Genomic DNA, 19,542 nt, shown 5'->3' on the forward strand with positions numbered 1-19,542 from the left:
AGCAATTAGATTTCAAGTTCAGATATCACAGGTTGAAACACATGGAAAACGACTTCGGAAGCGTACTAATGTTATTATCATTAGGAGACAGCCTAGAATTCCAGAAACAGCTAGCAATTTTACACCAACTTGATCCACCTAAGATTAATAGACTCACGATTCGATAATATCCTGAACTGCTCGTACTACATCGTCCGCGAGAGTAGTGATCTGGATGCTAGATATATTTATCTCTGTAGGCGAGAAATGTAGCGAATACTGGTTTTTAGAATAACTCATGATATCCGTAAGGGCATCTAGAGGACTAGCACCGAGCTCAATGGCACGCTTCAAAATGAAGTCTCCTAATGTGACTTTATTAGACACGTCTGTGGGGTCTGAATCACGAACCGGAGAAAGGATTAAGCCGTTGGGTCGAGCCGATGCCAACCCAGAAATCAGGTCAACCGTGTTCTGAAGGATTGGTCCGGTAGGTCGAGGCGGCCGAGCTGGTATCAATCTAGAGCTCAGGCTAACAGTATCATGCTGTTCCACCGGCTCATGGTGTTCCCCCAGGTCATCCTGTTCTACCAACCTAGCAAAATGTTGGTTCCAAATCCAACCAATAACTTCAGCTAGGTCACCTTGATTCCTTGCGAGCCACAGCTCGCCCTTTTCAGCAACCACGTCAAAGAGCTGCGAAATCATTAGCTGGCAAATCTTAATATAGTAAAACAGTTACGAACTTCGCCATCTCCATATGTGAGATAAGGGTAGCCCCCCTCTGTTTTAGTTCGCTCGGTGCTGAATTCGTCTAGGCTGGCGACTACATAAAGGACCCTAGTCCAAAGTCTGTCATCTGTGACAACTGGTAAAGCAACGGACAGCCCAACAGGGGGGGTTGCAGAAGAGATTCAGTAGATGATCTAGCCGTTAAGTTTAGTTCAAATCCAAATCTAAATCCGGCAGTATCGCTCGATCGTCTGGGTTCAGCCTCTAATTCTGCAATTTGCACCTCTTCTCACCTTGGTTCATACGCATAGGAGAAACCTATCGTAGATAGAGAAGCCGGTCGCGCTGGTCGCGCTGGTCGCGCTGGTCCCACGAAGGAAGTGATATGAGACTCAGCTCCCTCGTGCACATTCCGGGCAGAGTTAAACAACGATGGAGGAACAACTCCTCTCGCCCTAGATGGCGATATTTGAATCCTCCTGTACGCTGGAGCCATGAGGACTTCTTGATCAAAGGTAAATTCCTTCGGATCAATGGTAGTGTCTGACATTTGATCCTCTCCAATTACCCCTGCTGGAACGTAATGGGCTGAAGCAACCCATCCTGACCCAAACGCATGTAGATAGGGGCCCCCAATGCGCAAGGCCAGGAAGGCCCGTGCTGCAGTCGCCCATGCATGGTTTGTCGTCAAGGGAGGAGTGGACTGTCCAGATGCCAGACGTGATGAATTTGGAGGGCGTATGGCAGGGCGTGTAGTTGAAGGTTGGGAAGCGGATCTATACTGTACAGAGCGAAGAGCTGGATGGTGCTCACGAGGGAGAGGGTGGGTGTTCGCTGTCTTGGCGTGGGAGGAGGTGGGTGAAGGTAGTAGATTTCGCGCCCCCTGTTGCTGTGGTGGTGGAGGGGGAGATGGTGAAAATTAGTCAAAATATGCCTCTTCCACAGGCTCCTCTTCTCCAAGCAGAACCTCGCAATCACTATGACACTTTGATTCAGTGCGTAAGGTCATCCCTGGCGTGAGATACAGGTATGGGCACGTACTAGCTGAACTTCCGGCATGGTGTATATCCCTATGGTCGTGGAAGCGACATGGCCCACCGCAGCTGATTGCGGACTGCGTTTGCAGTCTGAACTTCTCGGAAATAATCCCAGCCAAGTTCGGCATACTTTTCAAAGACTATTTTCCATTCAAAGGGGTCAGGGTGTCGTCTGATCGAACTCGAACCCCTTGAATTCCATGAACCTCTAAACCCTCCAAAATTTCTATAACTTTCTGGGTGGCCTTGAGCCGCCAAGGCTAGACTCGCAGAGCATAGCTGTCGGGTAACTGAGCGAGATGGTACACCTTCATAAATCGTAGAGACGCTGCTTGGCTTGAGCCTCCTACGGTACTGTTGGAGATTCTAGGGATGATGCGGGATTTGCCAAGAAATAGCCCTGGATATGGGCGTTTCCCAGGCACATCCCATTGGCCCATCGATTCAGCTGACCAGTTGATGTGAGACAGGTCAAAACTCAGGGATTTGGCCACCCCCTAGGAATCAGGTATATAGCCACGTAGCCCAGTAAGATAGGCAGATAATTCAATCAATTTTATATGTTCTATATACTGTATTTACTTGTGATACTCCCTGGCACCGTCTGCACTGTGGGATCTTAGGATATTATCACCCGTTTTTGGGTGTGGAACGCCGTATTCCCCATTTCTCTCCAACAGGTACCATGCCTCCTACGGTACAGTTGGCCTCTAATACCTGCTCCTAACTCTGGTATTGCTGATTCTCTAAATGGCGAAGATACCGCCTGTTCCGCACGAGGAATAGGATCAGGATGCTATAATCCACTTTACGCACCACTTCAGCCCCACAATAAGAAGCATTGGCGCTACCTCCCTCCTACGCAAAACATTGCGAACTTTTGAACACAGCATCTTGTGTTATACCTGGCTATTATCCAGTGTATGCGAAGATGCTATTTCGAATATCTGTAAGGACACAGGGCACCAGCTCTCACGGTAGAAGCATATGGGAGTGCGAGTCGGAGGGTATACTAATTGATATCCTATAGGTCTAACGAAAGATACAAAAAAGATGAGGAGGGGTCCCTTCTGTCCCTATCCCTTTTATATCTAGAAACGGTTCCGACTCGGTTCACGTGTTCCTACGGTCCGAAATGAATCCGGGTCACCCATGAGTCTCATATGTCACGTGATCACCAAGACTGTTCAGAATTAAGGAGGCGTCCTTACAACTGTGAGCTAGTATGAGCTAGCGTAATTGTGCCTAATTTTCTCCCTAAGCAGCATAAAGAGGGTCTAAATTTGACCCCCCATTAGTTACTATCCCCCCCCCCTGAATGATTGTAACGATCCACTCTTTTGTCAAAAACACACTGCCAGTGATCTCATCTTATTTACGCCTTTTTACCTATATCGGGTACTATAAGTGGGCTTCCACGAACTTCAAAATAGCGGGTCGTTACAATCATTCAGGGGGGGGATAGTAGTAGGGATGTAAGGTGTTGGGCATTATAGTAACTTCCCCCCTTTTCGGGACACAAACCTTTGTGGCTTTGCGCCTTGCTCCTATGAACAGGCTAAAATCAACGCGGGAAGGTTCCCCTCGTTGATCTTAGCCTGTTCCAGCTACCGACGACGAATGTAATGCGGAGGTGGAGTGGATACTACAGGGGAAGGTCCCCCCCCTGGATCTTAGCCTGTTCACAGGAGCATCACGGCCCGGAAATCCGGGGTTAGGCCCGGTCTAATGCTTCTAGAAGCGTTGGTGGCTAAGCCGCATAGCATACTGTATCCAATCATTCAAATGAGAGTCGCCATGGATCTATCTAGCCTAACATTAATTAGCCTAATTGCGATGTATCCGCCCGTCCATTGCCATCTTCTACTGTGTAGCCCGCATACAGGGACTCGCATAGATATAGGGAATAGTCTATAAAGACCCAAACGTTCTCCCCGTACTTCGATTCTTCCCCAGTATCCACTCCACCTCCGCGTTGCATTCGTCCTCGGTCGCTGGAACAGTCGTCCAATACTACCCGCAATGAGTTCCCATTTCAAGCGTCCCAACCAGGCCAATGTGGTCGAGGCACAGGAAGCTGCGCCTGAGCTTCCACCGGTGTCATGGACCAAGTCGCCCAACATGCGCAAGCTATACTTTTACTGCATCATTCTCTGCGTCTGCTCGGCCACCACCGGTTATGATGGGTGAGTTATGGGTCCTGCAAACAGAGAAGGCCCAGTGACTGACTGTGCGAAGATCTCTCATGAACACTTCTCAGATCCTTTCGTCCTGGCAGGATACAATGGGTCACCCTTCGAAGGACACTTTAGGTCGTCTCAGCGCCATGTACTCGATCGGTTCAATCGTTTCTCTCCCCGTTGTACCTTGGCTCAGCGATAATTTTGGGCGCAAAACCCCTATCACTGTTGGTTGCATCATCATGGTCATTGCCGCCGCCATTCAGGCTTCCGCTATGAGCCGCCCACAATATGAGGGCGCCCGTTTCTTCATGGGTTTCGGCAACTCCTTGGCTCAACTCTCCTGCCCAATGCTTATCACCGAAATCGCGCATCCTCAGCATCGTGCCAGGATCACCACCATCTACAACTGCTTGTGGAATCTTGGCGCCTTGATCTGTGGCTGGCTGGCTTTTGGCACACAGCACATTAACAGCACCTGGTCCTGGAGAATCCCGACCCTCATCCAAGGTATCTTCTCCATCATCCAGCTCACATTCATCTGGTGGATTCCCGAGTAAGTTCTGTTCATAATGCCAAATGTCTCTCGCGATTGGCTAACTTTGACTTCTAGGTCCCCACGTTGGCTGCTGTCTAAGGACAGGAACGACGAGGCGCTCCACATGCTCGCCCACTACCACGCGGACGGCAACGATAGCGACGCTACTGTCATGTTCGAGTATGCTGAAATGAAAGAGACTCTCCGCATGGAGTTCTTGCATCAGAAGAGCTCCTCATACTTGGACTTCATCAAGACGGTGGGCAACCGCAAGCGGCTACTTATCATCATCTCACTCGGGCTCTTCTCCCAGTGGTCTGGCAATGCCCTCGTCAGCTACTACGCTGCTATCATCTACAAAGGTGCTGGTATCACTGGCCAGACTGACCAGCTGGGTTTGGACGCTGGAAACAAGGTCCTCTCTCTGTTCGTCTCCATCTCATGCGCTTTGTTGGTCGACCGTGTTGGTAGACGCCCGCTTTTCATCGCTGCGTAAGTGCTCACATTCGCTTCATTTAACAAATTGACTCACTTCTAATAGCACCGCCGGTATGCTTATCTTCTTGATTTGCGCCACTATCACTGGTCAGCAATACGCCCTGAAAGATGATGTTAAAATTGGCTACGTCAATATTGTCTTTGTCTGGCTGCACGGTGTCTCCTACTCGCTGGCCTGGTCTGGTCTCCTGGTTGCCTACACCGTCGAGATTCTGCCCTACAAGCTCCGCGCCAAGGGTGTGTTCATCATGAATCTTTCCGTTCAAGTCGCCCTCACGATCAACAACTACGTGAACCCCATCCCTATCTCCGAGGGTGGCGGCTGGTTCGGCCAGAATTGGAAGCTGTTTGCCTGCTATGCCGGCTGGGTTCTTCTCGAATTGATCTGGGTTTACTACTTCTACGTCGAGACTCGGTATGTCGCTTTTCGTCCTCGCCAGTTTGAATCAAAGCTAACTTTCCCTCTAGTGGCCCCACTCTTGAAGAGATTGCCCGTATCTTTGATGGCGAGAACGCAGAGGTTGCTGACATTGACATCGATGGCAAAGCCTTGAACCACAATGGCAGCATTAAGGAGGCTCCTGTGCAAGTTGTGCAAGTGGAGAAGGCATAAGCGAGTCCGTTACTATTCGTCAGCTACGTCACTATACGCCTTTGTATGCCATCTCCATATGCTTGTGTAGTGGGAGATCAACGTGTAGTGTGAACAGCTCATAATCAGTACCTTTCTTCCTGATTATATTTAATATATTACTATCAATATCTTTTGAACGTTTGTGTTACAAAACATGTGTTATCTACGATTCCAAGACTCTAGAAAAAACCTCAGATACTTCACTTGACTCTAGATTGTAGGAGGTTCTCTGAATGTAAACATCGAAGTTCGGATCCGTGACGACCAACTTGGTTTCGGCACGTTGGTTCCAGTGAGATACTTTTCGAGGCCGAAACTTAGACAACTTGGAGTGTCACAGAATACGCTTGACCTCGTCAGATATTACGAGACCGAAGGTGGTCGCCATGTCATCGTGTTGAACGCAACGCGTCTCTTTAGTATATTATGGTATTGCGTCATCTTTTGCTGCACTGTTTATTGACCAGATGTGCAATTCTTCAGCTGAAGAGCACGAATGATGCCAAAATATGATTGCATAAAATTATCACGTGTAAAGGTACACGTGACAATATTAACCTCGAACCCTTATTTTTATCAACTTTTATGCAGCCTGTCAATGGAGCCCCACGTGCAGGTGCGACAAAGTACCCATCTACCCCGCCATCCCAAAAACTCAATCCCACAAACGCCAGGTCCCTCGACTTCCTCCCCCAGGCTCTCCTCACTCCCTCCACCCACACCGGCGATAACACACCACCCACCACCACATCGCTCATCTCACATCCGCAACCATGGCCGCCCTCCCCACCCGCGCGCCCTCCACCCGCTCTCCCCGCCCCGTCTTCTCCCAAACCAGTCGCTCCCCCTCCTACCTCGCCTCGCACGCCCAATACCGCGCCCCGGTACCAACCAACCACCCGGGCATCGACAGCATCGTTGACGCGCCCACGCCCTCCCCCAAGCCGTATGCGCCATACACAGGCGTCCCCTCGCACGGCGCGACCGCCCCTCACATCGTCGACTCCGGCATCTCGCACGGCCTGACGCATGCCAACTGCCAGCCCGACCCCGGCGAGGATGTCGGCCGCATCATCGCAACTCTCTTCTACAAGACGACTCCCCGCTCCACCGCCGTCGAGAGCCGCTCCCCCAGCCCTGGCTCTGGGACCGACGATGCCGGGCCAAAGGGCGCACCTACAACCTCCTCCGAGGCATCGCCCCTCGAGCCCCCGCCAGCGGATGAAATCGAGCCCCTAGACCACCTCTATGGCTCCTACGTCTCCCCACTCTGCATCACCGCCTTTCTCGCGCTTCTCTCCTCCCTCCCCCTCCCGCAGGGACACACCCACATCACCTCCTCGCACCGATGCCTCGACGTCCCCTCGCCCAGCCACCCCCGCGTGGTAGAGTTAACCTTCTCCCCCGCCCCGGATCCATCATACATCTCTCTCGCCGAACTGCGCAAGCACGAGCTCATCTACCGCTTTGAGCGCGCCTGGCACGTCGATGTCGTGCTGCAGGCAGACACCCCGCTGCGCCGGCACCCGAGACTCGTGGTCTTCGATATGGACTCCACGCTCATCACGCAGGAGGTCATTGATTTGATCGCGGCGTCTATTGGGGCTGAGGAGGCTGTCTCGGCTATCACGGCGCGCGCGATGAATGGAGAGCTTGACTTTGAGGCGTCATTGCGCGAGCGCTCGCGGCTGCTTAAGGGGGTGTCGGCGGGGATTTTCGACGAGCTGAAGCCAGTACTGGATATTACACCTGGTGTGGTCCCTTTGCTGCGCGCGCTCAAGAGGTTGGGTGTTAAGACGGCTGTGCTGTCCGGAGGGTTTATCCCGTTGACGGGGTACCTGGCGGAGAAGTTGGGGATTGATCATGCGCGCGCGAATACGCTGACGATTGAGGATGGAGCACTGACGGGTGAGCTGACGGGGGCGATTGTGGATGCTGAGGCTAAGGCGAAGCATTTGTTGGCGCTGGCCGAGGTAGAGGGGGTTGATGTGAGCCAGGTCGTGGCGGTGGGTGATGGCGCGAATGATTTGAAGATGATGGCGGTTGCTGGGTTGGGTGTGGCATGGAGGGCGAAGCCGAGGGTGCAGGTTGAGGCGGGGGCGAGGCTTAATGGGGACAGCTTGTTGGATTTGTTGTTTTTGTTTGGGTTTACGAGAGAGGAGATTGGTGTGTTGTGTGGGGAGAAGGCGTGAGCAAGGGGAGGATAGGATGTGTGAGAAAGGCTTATATAGAGGTACACTCCTCGTAGTTATTATATATTAATATATATACATTCCCAGACATTGACTATGCAACCGTGACGTGCAGCTTCTCATATTCGTGCGATCCCCCTTTCCTCGATGTATCAGAATGGCTTGGCGTAGGAGCTTGTGTGAGGTGCCATGAAGCGATCCTAAGAAGCTCATCTTCCACATCAGTCTCGATGCCTATGAATACCAGGCGAGATTCTGGAGTGTTTGGAAGCGGTCTTGCATAACTGAGTCACTCAAAGACGAAATAAGAACGAAGGACCAAGAGCTAAAATCGCTTGTTGCCAGTTCTTACGGAAGTAAAATACGGCGAAGTATGCGCCTATACAAGAATGGTATCGTTAGGGCTCTCCTAAAGTCCTGAGGTCACCGAGGACTACGAGGACTACTGGGGATTCTCGACACAACACTCTACTGAATATGTTAGGGTCTTCTTCTGTTGTATGTATGGAGTGAATGTAACCATTCCGCTTACACTTCCTCCATACATAGCCCACCAGCCTTTATCTGCTGTTATTTTAGTCAACCTTAAATCATCTGAGGCACTAACGCCACACCTTGATAGATAGCCAACAAGGTTCATTCCACCTCTCAACGAACGTATCGACGATACTTACAAACTATCTGCTACAAAGACACATACTATTCATAACAATGGACTACTGGCCCGCTTCCACCACGGAGATATTCCCAGGTCTCTTCATCGGCAACTACCAAAGCTCCAACACCCGCGAAGTTCTCGAATCCAACAAAATCACCGCCGTCGTCTCAGCCGCAGAGGGCCGAAGCGGCCATTGGCATCGCACAAAGTTCACCGACTCCATCAAACCCGGCCACCATCTATGGATCGAATGCCTCGATAACAAAGTCGAGAATATGCTTCGCTATATGCGCACCATCTGCGATTTCATCGATGCACATCTAGAACCTAAGGATTCGAAGCCGCCTGGTCGCGTCTTGGTGCATTGTAAGATGGGGAGGTCCCGCTCCTCGACTATGGTTATTGCGTACTTGATGTGCAAGTTGGGAAAGAGCCGCGATGAGCTTTTGGGGGAGATGAAAGTCAAATGGCCGCGGACAAGGCCGAGTTCGAATTTCATGGCGCAGTTGGAGATTTGGGAGAAAGTCGGGTACGATTTGTGGGATGATGAGGAAAGACGGTCCCCAAGCTGGAGTATGCGACGTATTTGGCGCAGAGGGCGGCCTATCTGGAAAAGCATGGGTTGACAGGCGAGGAGGGTTACATTCGTACTTTATTTTAGCATTATACCATTTTCTTGCACCTCTATCTGGATATTGACTTTGTATTTGAACGGTTGTAATATTATTTTCAGACGCTGTGCACAATTTACAAGTGCATGGTTATTCTCCTCGCTAGACGCGGTCACAACAACCCTCCCCTCCCCCTTCAAGCCACCGTCCGCAACCTCTCCCTCAAAGTCTCAAATCGCCCACACGCCTCCAAAATAAGCAACGACGACAACTCCGCCCACGCCTTCTTTCCCCCCTCCTCCCTCACACTCTCCCCCTCCGACGCCCTAATCGCAACCCCCAAATACGCGTCCCTCCCCTCCTCCGTCTCCCCCAACGGCACCACAATCCCAGCATAGCAGAACAAAATCGCATTCATCAGCAGCCTACACACCCTCCCATTTCCATCAATAAACGGATGAATATTCACAAACCGATGTCCAAACTCCGCCGCCAGCGCGAACGGATCCAGAAACCCCGCTGTCTTCGCAAGATCGATAGCAGCGTTGTAATCGTACACTAGAGTGCGGATTAGACTAGGGATACTGGCCGGCGGAGGGAAGGGATTCAGGCCCGCGTAGACGCCGACGAGGCGGCAGAGGCCGGCGTAGGGCGTGTGGTCGTTGAGAGGGAGGTCGGCGCAGAGGATGAGGTGGGCTGTGAGGAGGTGCGTTTCGGTGAGGGGGCCGGAGAGGAGGGAGGTGACGAGGTAGGTCCATGCTGCGGCGTGTTGGGTGACTTCTATGCGGCTGCGGTTGATGGATTTGTGGGTGGGGGGGAGGTCTTGGCGGAGGATGTGGGTAAGCATTGCGAGGCAGTCTGGGTGGGTGAGGGGTATCTCTGAGGCGACGGGAACTCCGGTGAAAATGTCTTTGCAGAGTTTCTGGGTGATGTTTTCTGAAGATCCGGTCTTCTCAATCATGTTTGAACCGAAAATAATTGCGGCCATAATGGCGATGCTATGTTCCTCGTATGCTGTTTTCCGGGCTTGGCTCAGATTCTCACTTCCCATCATCTCCTGTACCTCCTCGAAGAAGCTGCGGGTTTTCTCGAATAAGTCGTCGGGGTCTTTGTCGATCTTACTGAGGCTGTAATAGTCATATTCGGAACACATCTTCATCTTGAGGGGAGAGTCGCCTGTCCCGCATGGGAACTTCTTGCACAAGGTGCCGCGAAGCAATTCTGATAAACTCATTCCTGCTAGCAGTCTATCAAAACTTGGGAATGAATATTTTGTGAAATGATATAAATGCCGACGAACTATGCATGAAAGATAGTCTCTCTATGGCAGAGAACAGCCATTTATATGAGTTAATCACTAAGAAAACAGGCAAGAACGAAGTTAGTCCATGACCTAAAATAGCCGCTGTCAGTTTTGAAGCTAGTGAAATAAGCTCAAAAGCTAATATTTTAGCTTGCTTTAGTCGCATGAAGTAACTCCCCGTACAAAAATGGCTTCGCTGAAACATTACGATGTGTGCAACTACATCTAGAGTACAATACAGCCAAAAATAACTTCCTTGATATGTCCAATAACCTCACCAGCAAATTACCAAAGTATTAACGAAACAATGATGGCTTCGCTAGGACTTGCCAGCCACTTGCCGGCCGGAACTACACATAAAACAGCTTCCCGAAATAAATAGCCCAAGTTTACTACCTACATACACCCCCTCCCCAACCAACCCCTAATTACTCCTCCCACCAAAAAATAAATAAACATCATCCCCTCCCCCACATATACCATAACAATATCTACGCAGCAGCACTCGGCTCCTCAGTAGCCGCCTGCTCCTCCTTCTTCTCCGTCTCTCCCTGCGCTACTTCCACTGCCTCTTCCTCCTTCGCCGCGACTTCAGGTGTAACTTCCTTCACCACCTCCGGCACAGGGTCCTGTGTTTTCTCTGGTGTGGGCTGTTTCACCTCTTCCTTGGCCTCCTCCTGCGCTACAGGCTCTGGTACAGCCTTCGCCACCTCCTCGACAATAGCGAGCGCTTCGGCCACCTGCGGCGTCTCCACTACCGCTTCCTCGACGACGGTAGGTGCTTCCACCTCCACAGGCGCAGCGGGCTCTTCAGCCACATCTGCAGATGGCGCCTCCGCCTCCACCGCGGCTGGTGCTTCAGGGACGGCGCTCTCGGCCTCCTTTGCCGGCGAAGCGGAAGGTTCCTTTAAGTCCGCCACCATAGCAGGTTCAGCTTCCTTCGCTTCCGCGCTTGCGGTCTCGGTTTCCGCGGGGGCAGATGCAGGTTCAACGACCTCCAGGGCAGGTGCGGCGGGTGCCTCATCCATCTTCTCATCTTCAGCCGGTTTCTGCTCCTCCGCCACAACAACAGGAGCAGGTACCTCCTCCACCACTGAAGCCGGCGCAACCTCATCCACCACCGCCTCCACCACCACCGCCTCCGCCTCCTCCACCCCAATCAACGCCATAGGTCCCTCCCCCTCTCCACTCCCATCATTCAAATGATCCTCCAAACTCCCCAGCAAATCCTCAAACTTCTCCTCCCCCGGTCCCTCATCCCCACCAACCCCCTGCTCCCCCGGCGCCTCCGTAGAAGCATGAGGATCGAAATCCGATAAATCAGGCAGTTGGTGCTCATCATGTCCCTGCACGGAATCAAGTAACATCTCATCATCCCCTCCCTCTTCTTGGTGCTCACCGAACTGTGGGGGTGTGCCAGAGAGCATACCGGCGAAATCAGTGGCGCTGACGTCGAAGGCTGAGGGTGTATCTGCGGCAGGGCCTTCGTGGAGGTGTTCTTGATGCTGTTGTTGGGGTTCAGGATACTGGTGTTGTTGTTGCTGGTGATCCTGCCCATGGAACACTTGCTGCTGCTGCTGCTCGAAATGACCCTGTAATTGCTGACCCCCTCCAAACGCATCCGCCGGCGCATTCTCTACCTCTCCCTCCGCACTGAGGGTCGGGGAATACGATTGCGGCGTAAACGCATGTTTCAGCGGGCTTCCACTTGTCGTTGGTCCCTGTCCACCTGCCTGGCCGCCAAACTCTCCATGTGGTGCTTCAACGGGGAAGTCGCCTGAGATGGCGGGTTTGGGCGCTTGAACCTTTGGCTCGGGAGGGAGGTTGTCGAGGACCATGCGGTTATCATCGTCTTGGTCGTGGGTCTGGCTTCCTTCGCCTTCACCGTCTTGGTCTTCGTCATCAGAGCCCTCGGAGCGATCATCGCCCTCTCCCTCGCCTTCGTCATCAGACTGTGCCATCGATCCATCGCCCATTTCCGTGTCTTCGTTTCCGGGAGCGGGCGTCACGCTAGACTCGATCTTGACACCGTTCGCGTCCACAGCTGGCTCCTGCTTTGGCGCCTCAGCGGCTTGGCCGTCAACTTGCGCTGCGCCCACTGTGGCGGGCGCGCTGCGGGGTGGTAGAGGAAGCTTCTTCCTGCGTCCGCGCCCGGGGCCTTTAGCTCTACGCTTCGGAGGCGGAGGACGGCGTTTCACCGGCTGCGGAGGTGCAACTCCCGCGACCGGAGCGCCAGTCGTAGCAGGATCCAGAATAACCGTCGTCGCGATAACCTCACCCTCCACCACATGCCCCTCCGGCACCACCACATCCTCGACATACGTATTCCCCGCCTCATCCGTCCTCCTCAACGTCATCTTCGTCAACGTCGCCACGCCCTTCACTGGCGCCCCTCTCAACCCCTTCCTCCTCTTTGCCAAATACTCAATCTCGGGCCCCTCCAAATGCTTCGGCACCAACTTCCACGTCCTCACCACAAACCCCTCCTCCTTCGCCTCCTCCTTCTTCTCCGCCTTCTCGACCAGCAGCGCGTCGGCCTCGATGTCCTCCTCCTCAACTAACATGCGCTTCTGGTAGATCCTGCCCGAGCGCGCGGCGCGGAGAAGGTCCTGGCTGTGTTGCGGCATAAGGTGCGCGTCTTTCGGCATGCCCCAGGGCAGCTCGACGTCCCATTTGTCTTTTGCCGTGGCGAAGGGATCGTGGGCGGGGGGGGGGGCGACGGTGACGGCGTCGCGGCGCCAGTTGCGGACGGGGAGACCTTCGAAGATGTCGTGGTCGACGAGGCCGCGGGTTTGGCGGCGCGAGGGGTTGCTGTTGCGGTACTGGGAGGGGGGTTAGCGGGGGGTCAGGAGTAGGTTGCGTGGACATGATAGGTATGCGGTTTTGCGCTGGAAGCGCCGCAAGGGTAGGGACAACGTACTCCAGGCGCCATGGTTGCGGTGTCGTCGCGCGTATGTTCAGTGTTTTGTAGATAGGTCTGGTGCGCAGGCGCGAGTTCGACGGCTCAGCCTCCTCAACTACAGAGTTGCTGAGTTATGATACACTTGCGGGCAACGGTAACTCGATGCCCTCGTCGCTTTTATAAAGATTGTCGTAGATGAGACTCGCTGATGACCTGTAGCGATACTAGAAGGGGCGTGTTAGCCATGCTCGTCGCGTTGATATTTTTATCCCCAGGGGGTCAATTGGGTCGGGGGCAAGCTCACTTACAAGACCTGGGATACGCTGATATATCTACAAAACGCGCCGTTATGGAAGGGCGTGAAAGAGGTGCTTTTGGGCCTGTGAAGGGTAGTGTCGTCCTCGAGCGCAATGGGAGGATGTGCAACCTGGTTGTTCATAAATTTATGTCACGTGCCCTTCATAACTTTGCGCTAACTTATTTGGGGTCGCGTTTAAGGGTTCGCTGGGGAGAGGATGGGGTTGCATTTGTTGGTAGGGATCTCATAGCACCCTTGATGGATGAAATAAAAGAATGGATGCTATTCTCTGTATCAAGGTCATGGTTGATGGTAGCATGTAATGTGGTAGTGAATGTGGTAGTGGAGGTGATATGTATTGCTGCGACTCTATGCACTGCTTCCAAACGATCCATGCCATCCACGATCATTTATAGTACAATATATTTACAAGGTTCCCTTGTGCGAATCGCCCAGCCTCTCATATCCCTCACAGACGCAGTTCACAACGCCCATACGCTTTTGCAGCCCAAAATCAGTTCCATCTGTGGTGCGTTAGTCTGGTTCACAATCGATGTTTCGTAGGGGTGGAATATAACTTACCCAGTCTCGTTTTGCCTCACAAGATCACCCTTCTTGCCCTTTTGCTTGCCCTGGAAGAGTGTTAGTAGAGTTCGACTGGTACTTTCGAGAGGAGTTTATACATACCGACTTGCCACCCTCCACAACCAACCTGTCAATCTGGAAAAACTGGCTCACAGTAGCTTGCCTCTGTAGTTAGAAAGAGCAGTTAGCACAGTCTCGACACGTCATAGATCCTCGTAACACCCCAACAGAATCCCCCCATCGCCACGCAAACAGGGCGACCCTCTGTTCTCCGTAGGACACACGCCATCTCCAATCAGGAATCCCACACACCTTCAGCATCTGCAGCTCCTTCAACCCCTCCTGTATCAACTCCTGCTGGCGCCTCGGATCCTTCTCGTCCTTGTGCTCGCGGAACGCATCGCGCGTCCTCCGGGTAGCGTATTCTCTGAAGTTATATGCGGCGAACTGCTCTCCTTGGCGGAGCAATTGGCGGAACTGTGGAAGAGAGTTAGAATGGATATCTCAATAATGGTACGGACTTCTGTCGCTAGGTTGGTAAGGTTGCGCAGTGATGGTCGCAGCGACATGGGGAGCATCTCCGCAACCACCGCCACAACAATCCAGACACGGAGATAGGACATACCAATGATCGCGCCTGGGCTGGCGCATCGCCCTTGAGGACCTGGACAGCAGACATAGTGAAGAGAGACGGTCGCGCGGGTATAAAGTCTCTAATTCAACCTGCTCGAAACTTCTTTGCAAGTGGTGATGAAGCAAAGTACGACCTGTAACTTCCTTCTTTACAGTAGGTTAGTAATAAGCCGACGGCGGGTGGTGCCGTCGGTCGTGGCCCGGAGAAAGAAGTCGCCGCCGATAAGACCGAAAAATAATATATGATCACGTGGAGATAAGATAGGAGCACATGCAGGATAGGATAGGAAGGATGCAACGACGACGACTCATGGGTCTATTTTTTTGCTTTTCATGCAGAGGGCATGGAAGGGCATGTGAGAGGGGTCTCTCGATTGGGGCTGGGGATTGGAGGCGGTATGGTATCATATAACGTATGTCTGGGGTAGTCTTGGATTCCTTTGTTATATCCAATAACACAGGATATCACTGCGTTATTATATGTATGATATATGTATGTTGCAACCAGTTCCAACCCCCAAGACATCCTGGAGCCAGATCATTCGAGAGTATAATGGTATAATTCGGGCTGTGTAAGTCAAGTGTAACTCAGAGTGAGCCGCCAAGTGCCGCGAGAATTCCGCCATCCTCTCCCAAGACATCAGTACAAGACAGTACCTTTCTCATAGACTGCATTTTCTGGATTCTCTTTATTACGCCAATGTATTCCCTAGGTTTCTCTTCTCTGACAGAGCAATATTCTGCCAATGCTGCCGCGCGAATTTTGGATTAGTTTGTATGGGAGTTTAGAGGAATAGTCAAGTATTTCCGGCCTAGCGCCCGTTCAAAAATTAATTAGCAAAGCACGTCATTTACGTGACCGCCTTTGGGCGAAACTCTGAGCCAACCTGAGCCAACGACATGCCCCGCCATACGAATCAAGAAACCACTTTAGTATTCACTTTAGTATTCAAGGTACCACGGTTATGTCTTGTTGCCTGTATGGTACCTGAAGGAGCAAGTGGGATACCTACAGGAGATGCTGTAGGACCACTGTAGGACCATACTCTCCTTATTCATATGTAGCCACTTCTTGTAACAGAGTAGTACCGAAAGTAGGTACGAAGGGACTACCACTACTAACTACTCCCACACATATAATATCATATACTACTCTTCTCCTTCTTCCTTCTTCCCTTCCAGTCGAGAGTCTGAAACTTCCTCCTCTATATAAATCCCTCTCTCTCACCCCATCCTCACCTCATCTACCACATCCCCCTCACACACACAGTCATCATGGCCAACCCACCACACGGAGGTGAACTCAAGGACCTGCTCGCCCGCGATGCCCCGAGGCACGCTGAGCTCTCCGCGGAGGCTGAGACCCTCCCCGCCCTCGTCCTGAGCGAGAGGCAGCTTTGCGATTTGGAATTGATCCTCTCCGGTGGCTTCTCTCCTCTTGAAGGTATGTCGTTCTCACTTCTCTAGCCGAGAACTTCCGTGGCGGGGTCACTGCGCGGGGTACAGAAATGGTTCACTGACAATACCCTCAAAATAGGTTTCATGAACGAGGCCGACTACAATGGGTATATAACACCAATGCTACGATGAGGTGACCACAACAGACGGCTAATTGATAATACAGCGTCGTTGCAGAGAACCGTCTTGTCGATGGCAACCTCTTCTCCATGCCCATCACTCTCGATGCCTCCGAAAAGTTGATTGCCGATCTCGGCCTCAAGGCCGGCGGACGAGTGACCCTTCGCGATTTCCGTGACGACCGCAACCTTGCCATCCTCACCATTGATGACATCTACCAGCCAGACAAGTAAGTTGCCCGCTCTCTGACAGTCCCGGCGCCTCTGCTAACACCACCCCAGGGCAAAGGAGGCCAAGGAGGTCTTCGGCGGCGACCCAGAGCACCCAGCTGTCAAATACCTCTACGAGACCGCAAAGGAGTTCTACATCGGTGGCAAGATCGATGCTATCGACAGGCTCGAGCACTACGACTATGTCGCCCTCAGATGTAAGCCACCCCCCCCCCCCCCCATCCCGCCGACTCCATTCTAACCTCTCCCCCCCAGACACCCCCGCCGAGCTCAGACTCCACTTCGACAAGCTAGGCTGGTCCCGCGTCGTCGCCTTCCAGACCCGTAACCCCATGCACCGCGCCCATCGCGAGCTGACCGTCCGCGCCGCGCGCTCCCGCCAAGCCAACGTCCTCATCCACCCCGTCGTCGGCCTCACCAAGCCCGGAGACATCGACCACTTCACGCGCGTGCGCGTGTACCAGGCCCTCCTCCCACGCTACCCCAACGGCATGGCGGTCCTCGGCCTCCTCCCCCTCGCCATGCGCATGGGTGGTCCCCGCGAGGCCATCTGGCACGCCATCATCCGCAAGAACCACGGTGCTACCCACTTCATCGTCGGTCGTGACCACGCCGGCCCCGGCAAGAACAGCGCGGGCGTTGAGTTCTACGGCCCGTACGACGCACAGCACGCCGTGGAGAAGTACCGCGAGGAGCTCGGCATCGAGGTCGTTCCCTTCCAGATGATGACCTACCTCCCCGATTCCGACGAGTACAAGCCCGTTGACGAGGTGGCCAAGGGCATCCGCACGCTCGACATCTCCGGCACCGAGCTGCGCTCGCGTCTTCGCTCCGGCCGCGAGATCCCAGAGTGGTTCTCGTACCCCGAAGTCGTCAAGGTTCTCCGCGACACCCACAAGCCCCGCTCCGCGCAGGGCTTCACCGTCTTCCTCACCGGGTACCAGAACTCGGGCAAGGACGCCATCGCGCGCGCCCTGCAGGTCACCCTGAACCAGCAGGGCGGCCGCTCCGTCTCCCTCCTCCTCGGCGAGACTGTGCGCGCTGAGCTCTCCTCCGAGCTCGGCTTCAGCCGCGCTGATCGCACGCGCAACATCGGGCGTATTGGCTTTGTGGCTGCTGAGTTGACCAAGGCCGGTGCTGCTGTCATCGCTGCCCCCATTGCACCATACGAGGATGCGCGCCAGCATGCGCGTGAGCTTGTCGGGAAGTACGGTGATTTCTACCTTATTCACGTTGCTACCAGCCTTGAGTACGCCGAGAAGACGGACCGTAGGGGCGTGTATGCGCGTGCGCGCTCTGGGGAGATCAAGGGCTTCACCGGTGTGGATGATCCGTATGAGGCGCCTACGGCGGCGGATCTGGTGGTGGATGCCGAGAAGACGAATGTGCGTAGTATTGTGCACCAGATTGTGTTGTTGTTGGAGAGCAGGGGGCTTTTGGATAGGATCTAAAGATCTAAAGTACTCTAGAGGAGAGAGAGTGGACTTGTTGGCGTTTTTGGGAGGGGGGGATGAATGCATGCATGTAGATGATGATGTGAACACGGGGGGTATGGGGGGTATATAAAGTTGATCTTTTTGATGTTTGGTGGGGAGATAGATAGATTTCTTTGCTTATGAAATTGTCGATTTTGTTGCTTTGGATTGTTAGGTGTTTCGTTGAGTGAAGTGATGTTTTTGTGTGTGTGATATGTTGGCTGTGGTAGAGTGATTTCTGGGCTAAAGGAGGCGGCAATGGATATATAGCCGTGAGGATTGCTGGCTGTGGATTGCTGGCTGTGGACTTACACAGTTGGGACCTTCAAAGTTAAGACAGACATAATGAGACGGAAATTCTCATCCCTGGTACTCCAGACTACCAGCCCAGACGAGAGTGTCTGCGGGCTCAGATCCAAAGAATTTCTCTAAAGGCAACATAAAAAAAATATCAATAACCATCGCATCGGAGCCAGCCAGGACATCAATATGAAGATCCACCATCATATACATGTATCTCAGCTTTTCCGCTGATCCATGTTTCAACAAGGTCAAACAAAGTATCGGTTTTACCGTAGGGTTCGACCCGCTGGTAGATTCACGGATACTTTTTCGCTGCGTTCGTCTTCACGGCTTGGTTGGGTACTGGTGTTTTTGTTGCGGGGATTCTTGTTGAGTGGGGGTTCTTGTTACTGTGGTGGTATTCTTGTCGCTGGTGTTCTTTCACCAGTTACTGGTATTTCTTGTCACCGTTGTTCTGTTCTTTCACCAGTATTCTATTCTATTACAAGTCATCCTAACGTGCTTGCAGCTCAGTGGAACGATTCCACCAAGGCTCCAACTCGACAACGATCGACTTGTGCGTTAGGTTCAGACCGACGCCACTGGGGCAATATTCATTTCCCTGGTGTTGTGCCATTATATTGTAGATAAGGGAATCTTTCAAGGTGCGATCATGGAGGTGCGTTTAGATCTTGGTATTTTGATGGTGGTGGTATTCCTGCTACCATCGTTCATCCCGCATAAGAGCTTTTCCTTCCGATAATTGCATCTCACAGTAGAATAGCATGTAGTTGGGCTGAGGATGGCTTTGGAACTTCTCCTCCTAGACCGCTTTAGGACTTATGTTCTCGACGAATCTGCTGGGGACATATTCAATCTCCAGCTCGCCTCAAGTTGCTAATATTCACTTCCGCCTGGGTTTTAGAATCTCTGTGTCTACTCCACTTTATCCCTTTTCAATGAAGTATTCGTACCCTTACCATGTCTGAGAACAGACGTACTTCGGGTTCGAATGCTATAGACTGCCCTGAAAACTCAAACATAACAAAATAAACGTCAGTTAGAGTTTGGTGCCATTTGTTGCGATCATTGTATTCCTCCTTAAAACTGAAAGCCCATCATCTAACTAACTAAATAAATGCATTGGCACTATACCCTCGCAGAGATTCTATTCTCTCGTATGGCACAGAGCTATAC

The 19,542-nt window shown here is 52.6% G+C and overlaps 8 protein-coding genes across 8 annotated transcripts; 4 read left to right on the top strand and 4 right to left on the bottom strand.

Annotated features, from left to right (window-relative positions):
• Positions 1-153: 153 nt before the first annotated feature.
• VE01_02641 (uncharacterized protein) lies at positions 154-1,261 on the bottom strand (the record flags this gene model as incomplete). Its single annotated transcript, XM_018272149.1, has 3 exons — positions 154-675; positions 726-819; positions 1,005-1,261. 3 exons carry the CDS (start codon positions 1,259-1,261, stop codon positions 154-156), a joined length of 873 nt encoding a protein of 290 aa, XP_018132917.1.
• Positions 1,262-3,611: 2,350 nt separating this feature from the next.
• Positions 3,612-5,686, top strand: VE01_02642 (uncharacterized protein). The gene is made up of 5 exons (XM_018272150.2): positions 3,612-3,934; positions 3,987-4,484; positions 4,542-4,958; positions 5,008-5,379; positions 5,433-5,686. Exons 1-5 carry the CDS (start codon positions 3,771-3,773, stop codon positions 5,575-5,577), a joined length of 1,596 nt encoding a protein of 531 aa, XP_018132920.1. The 5' UTR covers positions 3,612-3,770; the 3' UTR covers positions 5,578-5,686.
• Positions 5,687-6,195: 509 nt separating this feature from the next.
• On the top strand, positions 6,196-7,877 carry VE01_02643 (uncharacterized protein). Its single transcript, XM_018272151.2, has one exon. It carries the CDS (start codon positions 6,372-6,374, stop codon positions 7,788-7,790), a length of 1,419 nt encoding a protein of 472 aa, XP_018132919.1. The 5' UTR covers positions 6,196-6,371; the 3' UTR covers positions 7,791-7,877.
• A 624-nt stretch (positions 7,878-8,501) lies between these two features.
• VE01_02644 (uncharacterized protein) lies at positions 8,502-9,074 on the top strand (the record flags this gene model as incomplete). Its single annotated transcript, XM_018272152.1, has 1 exon — positions 8,502-9,074. One exon carries the CDS (start codon positions 8,502-8,504, stop codon positions 9,072-9,074), a length of 573 nt encoding a protein of 190 aa, XP_018132914.1.
• Positions 9,075-9,255: 181 nt separating this feature from the next.
• VE01_02645 (uncharacterized protein) lies at positions 9,256-10,430 on the bottom strand (the record flags this gene model as incomplete). The annotated part of the gene is made up of 1 exon (XM_018272153.2): positions 9,256-10,430. Exon 1 carries the CDS (start codon positions 10,291-10,293, stop codon positions 9,256-9,258), a length of 1,038 nt encoding a protein of 345 aa, XP_018132913.1. The 5' UTR covers positions 10,294-10,430.
• A 107-nt stretch (positions 10,431-10,537) lies between these two features.
• On the bottom strand, positions 10,538-13,666 carry VE01_02646 (uncharacterized protein). Its single transcript, XM_018272154.2, has 3 exons — positions 13,573-13,666; positions 13,283-13,488; positions 10,538-13,184 (listed from the first exon to the last, which is right to left on the bottom strand). The coding sequence occupies exons 2-3, from the start codon at positions 13,292-13,294 to the stop codon at positions 10,854-10,856; spliced, it is 2,343 nt and encodes a 780-aa protein (XP_018132916.1). The 5' UTR covers positions 13,295-13,488; positions 13,573-13,666; the 3' UTR covers positions 10,538-10,853.
• A 196-nt stretch (positions 13,667-13,862) lies between these two features.
• On the bottom strand, positions 13,863-15,097 carry VE01_02647 (uncharacterized protein). Its single transcript, XM_018272155.2, has 5 exons — positions 14,773-15,097; positions 14,460-14,624; positions 14,250-14,312; positions 14,145-14,194; positions 13,863-14,086 (listed from the first exon to the last, which is right to left on the bottom strand). The coding sequence occupies exons 1-5, from the start codon at positions 14,824-14,826 to the stop codon at positions 14,077-14,079; spliced, it is 342 nt and encodes a 113-aa protein (XP_018132915.1). The 5' UTR covers positions 14,827-15,097; the 3' UTR covers positions 13,863-14,076.
• Positions 15,098-15,686: 589 nt separating this feature from the next.
• MET3 (Sulfate adenylyltransferase) lies at positions 15,687-18,137 on the top strand. Its single transcript, XM_018272156.2, has 5 exons — positions 15,687-16,224; positions 16,318-16,345; positions 16,405-16,587; positions 16,640-16,785; positions 16,844-18,137. The coding sequence occupies exons 1-5, from the start codon at positions 16,056-16,058 to the stop codon at positions 18,037-18,039; spliced, it is 1,722 nt and encodes a 573-aa protein (XP_018132922.1). The 5' UTR covers positions 15,687-16,055; the 3' UTR covers positions 18,040-18,137.
• Positions 18,138-19,542: the final 1,405 nt, after the last annotated feature.

Source organism: Pseudogymnoascus verrucosus (assembly GCF_001662655.1).
Source record: "Pseudogymnoascus verrucosus strain UAMH 10579 unplaced genomic scaffold scaffold_8, whole genome shotgun sequence".
Lineage (NCBI taxonomy): Eukaryota > Fungi > Ascomycota > Leotiomycetes > Thelebolales > Thelebolaceae > Pseudogymnoascus > Pseudogymnoascus verrucosus.